The sequence below is a fragment of the Drosophila virilis genome, chromosome 5 (assembly GCF_030788295.1).
Source record: "Drosophila virilis strain 15010-1051.87 chromosome 5, Dvir_AGI_RSII-ME, whole genome shotgun sequence".
Classification (NCBI taxonomy): domain Eukaryota; kingdom Metazoa; phylum Arthropoda; class Insecta; order Diptera; family Drosophilidae; genus Drosophila; species Drosophila virilis.
Genome location: NC_091547.1, coordinates 20,132,431 through 20,140,440, shown reverse-complemented (window position 1 = coordinate 20,140,440; position 8,010 = coordinate 20,132,431). Strand labels below are relative to the sequence as shown.

Here is an 8,010-nt window from a genome sequence, read left to right as displayed (position 1 = left end):
AAAAAAAACAAAAACAAATTATATAAAATGCTAAAATAACAAAATAACAAATACAAATCAAACAAGTTCTAAATGTGACTTAAATTACGACGTAACGATTTTTTCCATACTATTGATTGACTTATTCATATTGGAGTATCATCAGAGACAATTAATTTAATTCAATTAAAATTAAAAAAAAAAAAAACAAAAAAAAGCAAGGAATTAATTAAAATCAGCTGTCTAACAATTAGTTTCTAAGCGCTTCAACACAAATAGTTCTTATGTCTAACAACTAATTCAATTAAGTTACATTTTATACAAACGAAAACAAAAAAAATTGAGTTTGCAAGTTTTTTGCGGTTTTACAAAATTCTTTAATTTTTTTTTTTTAATTTCGAAAACAAAATTAACATTTGGCAATCTACATAAATGCATGTGTATGTGTGGGTTTGTGAGTAGAAGCAAAATAACATATTCAATTGCATTGCAAACAAGAAAAAACAAAATGCATAGACACCTATTTTTTGTTCAATAAATATATATTTAACTAAAATGCATCGTTTTACAGTTTCCAATTTGAATGACGTCACAAATTTTGTATCCATTGCAGATCCAAGGAACTTGTCACTGAACTGGTTCACAGTTCACGCAAATAACTCACCTTTCACTTTGCACATTTTCCCTAAATGTAAATGGAACACGCATTTTTTTTCTATATTAACAACTTGCATATCTTCTATATCATTCTTATCTCGGTTGTCTGAAGCTGATGAAAAAAACGAACGTTGGTTCATTTCACGATTTGAACCATTGTTCGGTTCTCACGCACTTTATTTTTCACAGCCATGAGCCTAGACTTACACCAATTTTTTAAAGCAACCAATATTGCCTTGGTTTTAAGTAAATTGTTATACTAGATATCTTGCAAACGACTTTTCAGTTTATTTCAAATTTCCAAATTCAAAATTCAACTCAGCCAATTGTCTAAAATTTGAGCTGGCAACAATTTCCACATCGATAACCAACCACTCTTATCGATATGTACTCAATGCTGCGCTGGCCACTCCGACTGCTATCGCTGAGCAGAAGCCGTGAGAGTAGTGTTTTAAGCATAACGCAGTCGAAATTTTTCGCCGAAAGTAACATGACAAAAAGCGCATTGATTATCCTGGCGCCAGGTGCGGAGGAAATGGAGTTTACCATTGCAGCGGACGTGCTGCGTCGTGCGGGCGTAAGTGACAATCCATAATCCCGGCTATTTATAGCATCTATCGCAACGACTCTTACGTCCAGGTCAATGTGACCGTCGCCGGTTTGAACGGCAGCGAGCCCGTCAAGTGCTCGCGTGACGTAGTCATTGTGCCGGACAAATCCCTGGAGGAGGCGCTGGCGGATGAGCCATACGATGTAGTTGTGCTGCCCGGCGGCTTGGGCGGCTCGAATGCCATGGGCGATTCGAAGGCGATGGGCGAGCTGCTGCGCAGCCAGGAATCGGCCGGACGTCTAATTGCAGCCATTTGTGCTGCGCCCACAGCGCTCGCCAAACACGGCATAGCCACCGGCAAGACGCTGACTTCATATCCCGCCATGAAGCCTCAACTGGTGGACAAATATTGGTGGGTCAACTACTTATCTTGCCATATCGAATATTTATGATTTACGTTTTTATGTTAATCAGCTATGTGGATGATGCGAATGTCGTGCAGGATGGAAATCTAATAACCAGTCGTGGACCGGGCACAGCTTACGAGTTTGCTCTGAAGATATCCGAGCAGCTGGCTGGCACTGCGAAGGCCCAGGAGGTAGCCAAGGGCATGCTCCTGAACTTCAACTAATGTGCATATTCATATAAAATATGAATCTCTTGTTCTCAATTAGAAAAGTGAGCAATAGTAGAAAAAAAACGGTTAAAAAAGGCTGTTATCGATAAATTAGTAGCAAGCGCGTGTATCGATTCTGCTGCATCGCGATTCTTTCACATGTTTGAGTATTTTATGCCCTTCGAACGACCCTCAGGCACAATTTATTACAAAATGAGCAATAAATACTAATTTTATGCTAAAATTTGAAAAGTCTGTAAAAAATGTTTATTTTTTAACGTTATCTCACGTCATAAATGTCTAAATATGCAAACAAATTCACTGCAAAGCGCATCTAACGACCTATGTAGTAAATAAAAAAGCAACAGTTAATACCTACAATTATTCATAGCTCAATAAGTTATTTTGTTTAAGTGTTAAAAATAATTTCAATATTGGCGCATATGAAAATACCACCATGCGTGACGTCATAGGCGCTTGCAACTCCGCAGAACAAAGCGGCAACCTTGTACGCTCCAAAACCATGCGCAGAATGGACCTGTTCCACACCAACAGTTGCGCTCTCTCGCTTTTTACTCTCCGAGTATTATCGCCGCCGGATAGAATATTCCACTTGCTCAATCGATAGACGATATCAGTTTCAATTCACAAGTCAACGCGGTAGGACGTGTGCGCGCTAGTAAGCCGCCTGGCCGTTACTCGCATTGCATTTCGGTAGAATTAAATTTCGCTGCACTGGGAAATTTTCATTGTGTGTGTGGTTTTTGGGCACGTAAATTATAATTTATTGTTGTTGCGCCCAATTGCACCGAGTACGCCTCCCGTGTGTGCATATGTGTGCGTGCTTGTTTGTGTAAGTGTTGTCTGTGTAGACGCCGTCAATGTTGTTGTTGTTGTAAATTGCACAAGTGTAACGGTATCTATATCTAGAAGTGCATCAAGCACAACAACAGCAACAACTACTTCGTTGTAAGCAGCATAGTGTAAAGAGTGTGTAAACGAAGTGCAAACCAAAGAGTAACACAAAAAAATATTAAAAAAACTGTGCAACTCATTCAAACTGCACGCTTGTAAAAGACGCAAGAGATATTCAACAAAAGTAAATGCAACAATAACAAATGCAACAACAACTCGAACGATTCGCTTGCTAAAATTGCCATAAATTATTTTATAATTTTTGTGTATGCAGTGTAACTACACACACACACACATACATGCATTGCAGTTTGTGAATGTGAAAATTAACATAAGCATCAGAGCAGCAGCGTGAAAACGGCAAACAACAGGAAAAATGTTGCTCGAGAAAAGCCAAAACGAAACGAAACAAAAAAAAAATAGTGGATATAACAAAAACAACAACAACAACAATAAGAAGAGCACCCTGCTGGCCTGCACAGCTCAGCCGCTCCTTACGCTCTTTTTCTCTGTCGCCATCTCTCTCTCTCTCTCTCTCTATCTATCTATCCATCTCCTTTGCTGTAACTGCTGCTCTCTTGCTGCTGCTCCTTATGACTCAGCGTGCAGAGCAGCGCTGCTCGCGTCGGCGACCGCAGCACGATTTGAGGGCAATGTATGGCAAACAACAAAAAAAAAAAAAAATAATGAAAAAAAAAACGTGCAAAAGAAATTGTGCAAAATTCAAAGCTTCAACGTGTTTCGGTCCTCTGCAGCGCCGACAGTGACAAATGCAAAGTGAGAAAAAGCAGCATGAAAAAAAGTGCATGAAGCAGAGATCGACAAGAGTCAAAAGCTTCAACAATAAACGGTATTTGTTCTCATTTGGAATTTGTTCCAGCCGCCAACATTTGTTGATCTGCTAATGTGTGTGCGTTACGTATGTGACTGTGTGTGTGTGTGTGTTTGTGTTAAATAAACAACTACATAATTTGTTTATGAACTTTTTAATGGAAAACAAAGGCAACGCAAAGATGTATGTATGTGTATGTGTATATAAGTGTGTGTTTGTGCTTCAGAACTGTGTCAACCCTCAACCCTCAGCACACAAAGCAGCTGCGTCTCTGCCGGCAAAGGCCGGCTTAAGTGTTGGCAGCGATGCAGCCCTTGGCGTTATCTTCGTCGAAATCAAAAGCTCTTCCCAGACAAGTTCGCATTGTGATGTTAATTAGCAAATGCATGTGTTTTTTAAAATCAATCTTTATTCTTTTATTATTGTTGCGCGCGCTTGAAAAATCGATAGGATAAGACAGCGACTGTATGATGACGACAGAGGGGGGATGTCTGGTAGGATAATTTTTGAGTGGTGGGTGACACATTTGCTCACATTTCACATGTTCCGTTTTGATCAGTCAATCGCACGCATTACTCATACACACGCACACACACACATACACACACACTGACATTCAACCTGCTGCCGTTTGCCGCCTGCCAATGGCAGCCCTGACACTGACCACAACAACATTCATAACACAGACAGCGCATGCAGAGCTGAATGAGAGTACGAGAGAGGGAGAGAGTGAGAGAGAGAGTGCAAGACTTCCGCTCTCAGCATTTATCTTTGCTTGTGCCGGCGCTCTGTTTACAATTTGGTTTTTTTTTTTAAACACTTTTTGGTTTTTTTTTTTTGCTTGTTCTTTTTATAACAGCAAAGTTCAGTGGCTGCTCAAAATGCACGCAAGCAACCCCCAAACACAGACACACACAATTGCGCGTTTGGCCTTTTGGCAGTTGCTGGACAAATACAGTGGACGCTGCGAATGTGAGACTTAAGAAAAAGGCAATTTGCTCAGATATGGGAATTCTTAAAAAATTTAATATCCAATTTTTAATGTCTTTTGTTAAAGAAATGAATGCAAATTCCAAAAAAAAATGGGCTTAGTAAAACTTTATAATTTAATTCAAAGGTACAAAAAACTAACTAATATCTACGTGTGAAATCGCTGCGTTCTAATTAGCGAGCGTCCACTGTACATTATTTTTCATATTACAAGCGACATTGCGTTTTCTCTCTCTCTCTCTCTTAACGAGTTGTAACATCATCAAATTGATTTGCGGCCCTAGCCTAGAAAAAAAACATGCGAGGGGTTGTTGTTGTTGTTGTTGTTGTTCCGCTGTTGGCCCGGAAAATGCACTCGAGCGTTGACTGTAGCTGTTTTACCGCCTCGTCTGCCTGTCTGTTCCCCCTGCTCCTCCAGTTCTTCTTCTTCGTCTTCTTTTCGTTTTGCCGTCTGACAAGTTGTGCGTTTTTTCCATGCACTTGGCCCATGTTTTTGCTTTAACTCCTGCCACAGCGCTTGGCTCAAAAGTTTCCCTCGCTCTGGTCGTCTGGGTGTGCCACAGTCTCAGTCCCAGCGGAACGCTGAACTCGTGGCTAAAAGGTCAAGTGGCGCCGCTTTGCATGCAAGTTCGGGGCGTGCCGCCCAATAGGTGTCTGGGGTTGTCCGATTAGCCTAATTAGAGTTGAGGCCCAGCAGATACTTTTGCCAGCAATTGTAGATTAAATAAAGTTTCTTTCACAAAAATGAAATGACTTTATCTAGTTGTAACAATTGCCTTGCATCATTGTCATGTCTCGAATTATCTGTCATGTGGCATCTCTGATAAGCGAACAAGCAACGCAATCGGCAACTCACAGTTTCCACAGAATTATTGTTAATGGCAACTCGGCTACGAACTTCAAGACTTCCAGCTAATTAAAATTCTGCAGAGGCAACGCCTACAAAAAGCGAACAACTATATATTGTCTAGGCCGCACTGTGAATGGAAAGGAAAGCCCCAATTAGCCCGCCAACTGACGCTCGTAAACATGAAAATGAAGTGTTTCAAACGGGCCCATTTAACAATTAGCAGCCACACAGTTGGAAAGATGAAAGACAAACTGATGACTAGCTGATGCAGAGCCATGATCACTTTGAACATTGACTGATCTTTGAGCTAAATGCGAAGCTGAACCGAAGATCCAGAATATAAAACCCTAAGAATAGCTCATATCAGCTGATAATATATAGAGCACAAATGATCAGCGATCGATGATGAATGAGAGTTACATGAGAGAAACACGAACAACTAAATTCTATGGCAGATATTAGCAGAAATCGAGATATAGTTCGTATAGTTCTTATCAGATATACATATATCTCAAAGATACCTTCGACAGTAAAGGTTGTGCTAGAACATACTCTAGAATCCCTTTAAACAAAACGCCTCTAATTAAACATTCATTTTTGACAATTTAATAACTAAGTAGCTAATGATTCAGTCGAGACCAATGCAAACTGGAATGTAAATTCAAATTTCGAATTAATTTTTTATAATTGAACTCGTTTTCAACTGATATGCAAAACATTGTCTAATTGGGCGATCCCATCGGGCAGCCCCGATAAACAAGCAAAGGCCCCAGAGGCGTATGACATAATCGCAATCATGTGCTCGCCTATAACTCACCCATTAGCTGGGCGTTGGGGCCTGCAAATAATGATCTAATGGCATCGTTTGTTCAATCAATGCAATTTGGAATATGATTTCATTGGGCTCCAGTTTTATAAATCGAGACTAATGTCGCTTATTAATGCCTGTCAGCTTACGAGACAATTAATAATTGTACCGTGCTTAGTTCCCATGGTTGGGTTTATGCCTACAATCGACCCCGACCCCCTCCAAGCCGTGCGGCTCGTATGTCGTGTCGTATTCTATATACCCTATATACACTGAAAGTCGTTGAGTTAGGGTATATGGAAGCTATTCAAAAGGTATTGAAACAGCAGCTGGCTCTTCTTCTTCCTTGGTCAATATATATAATTAATAAATATATATAAGATGATAAATTCAGAAGTTCTTTAAGAGTTGTTCAAAGTGTGAAAATGTGACAGGGCATCTGCTGGTCGTGCACTTTTGGCCACAGCAGCTCTACTTGTTCTTTTTTATTTTTTTTTTTTTTGTATTATTATTAACTTTTTCTAAGCGATGACGTTGTCAAACTGGTTGCCTTTGTGTGCGTTTTTATCAGCGTTTATTGTTTTGTGACGGTTTTTATTTCTACTATTTGCTGTTATTGCCCGTTCAACTGTCGCTTAATTGACTTTGTGGTTGCCCAAGTCCCTCCCTCCACCCCTCCCCCCTCTATGTCAGTTAATGTCTCTTTTCAACTGGGAACCCCAATGGCTGTTCTAAGCGCAGCCTTAGCTTCTCCCATCTCCCAGTTGAGCGGAGGAAACGAGCTCCTCTTTGGGCGGCTTGGTCTTCAAAAAGTCTTGTGGTGTTGCCTCAAGTGCTTTTTTATGGGCTCTCCGCCAGAATACGAGTATACTATAAATGTGGCATTGCTTACCGCAGAGCCATAGGAATTGTAGGCATCGTTATACAAACAAAGTCTGAACCGACCAGTTCCGGTGCTTCACTTGATAGGAATAGGCTCGGGAATGTGTGCACCCAAAATAAGATAAACTTGTAGGCTGTTTTTATGCCCTGAACCCATTAAAAATGGGTATAAGGGTATTTTGTATTTGTGCAAAATCTAAAAGTATGTAACAGGCAGAAGGAAGCATCTCCGACCCCATAAAGTATATATATTCTTGATCAGCCGAGTCGATCTAGCCCTGTCCGTCCGCCCGTCTGTCCGTCTGTATGAACTCAAGGATCTGAGAACTTATAAGAGCAAGAGAAATTTTAGATGTAGGTGCTCCTAGTGCCTGCGCAGATTGAGTTTGTTTCCGATAATCGATAACTTACTCCGTTTTCAAGCAATCGATAAAAATCGATATCGATATTCTGTTTTTTGAGCAATTTCGGTAAATAACAAGAGCTAGAGTCACGAAACATGAAATGTTGCTTCTAAAATAGAATATATATATATGCATTTGATGTTGGAAGAGGAGGGTTCAGGGTATTCCCTAGTTGGGAGCTTCCAACTAGAACCTCTTGTTTTTATACCCTGAACCCATTAAAAATGGGTATAAGGGTATATTGTATTTGTGCGAAATCCAAATGTATGTAACAGGCAGAAGGAAGCATCTCCGACCCCATAAAGTATATATATTCTTGATCAGCCAGGTCGATCTAGCCCTGTCCGTCTGTCTGTCTGTCCGTCTGTATGAACTCAAGGATCTGAGAACTTATAAGAGCTAGAGAAATTTTAGATGTAGGTGCTCCCAGTGCAGATCGTGTTTGTTTCCGATAATCGATAACTTAATCCGTTTCCAAGCAATCGATAAAAATCGATATCGATATTTTGTTTTTTTTGGTCATTTTT

The 8,010-nt window shown here is 40.2% G+C and overlaps 2 protein-coding genes across 10 annotated transcripts in view; both read left to right on the top strand.

Annotated features, from left to right (window-relative positions):
- Positions 1-935: 935 nt before the first annotated feature.
- DJ-1alpha lies at positions 936-2,236 on the top strand. Its single transcript, XM_002049305.4, has 3 exons — positions 936-1,213; positions 1,276-1,598; positions 1,661-2,236. Exons 1-3 carry the CDS (start codon positions 1,022-1,024, stop codon positions 1,815-1,817), a joined length of 672 nt encoding a protein of 223 aa, XP_002049341.2. The 5' UTR covers positions 936-1,021; the 3' UTR covers positions 1,818-2,236.
- A 213-nt stretch (positions 2,237-2,449) lies between these two features.
- Positions 2,450-8,010, top strand: part of shot (dystonin-like protein short stop) — a 91,116-nt gene continuing 85,555 nt past the window's right edge. For 4 of the 9 annotated variants that reach the window (XM_032437380.2, XM_032437377.2, XM_032437378.2 and 1 more), the window contains exon 1: positions 2,457-2,655. The gene's annotated coding sequence lies outside the window, so the exon portion shown is untranslated. Of the gene's footprint in view, positions 2,656-8,010 lie in introns of all 9 variants that reach the window. The other 5 variants (XM_032437361.2, XM_070209863.1, XM_032437360.2 and 2 more) reach the window with 2 other exon arrangements.

What these genes read in the sequence shown, in the direction of transcription:
- DJ-1alpha (XM_002049305.4), top strand. Translation starts at nt 1,022, where the DNA reads ATGTACTCAATGCTGCGCTGGCCACTCCGACTGCTATCGCTGAGCAGA. An exon ending in ACGTGCTGCGTCGTGCGGGC is followed by an intron (nt 1,214 to 1,275) that starts GTAAGTGACAAT and finishes TCTTACGTCCAG; the next exon opens with GTCAATGTGACCGTCGCCGG. An exon ending in CAACTGGTGGACAAATATTG is followed by an intron (nt 1,599 to 1,660) that starts GTGGGTCAACTA and finishes TATGTTAATCAG; the next exon opens with CTATGTGGATGATGCGAATG.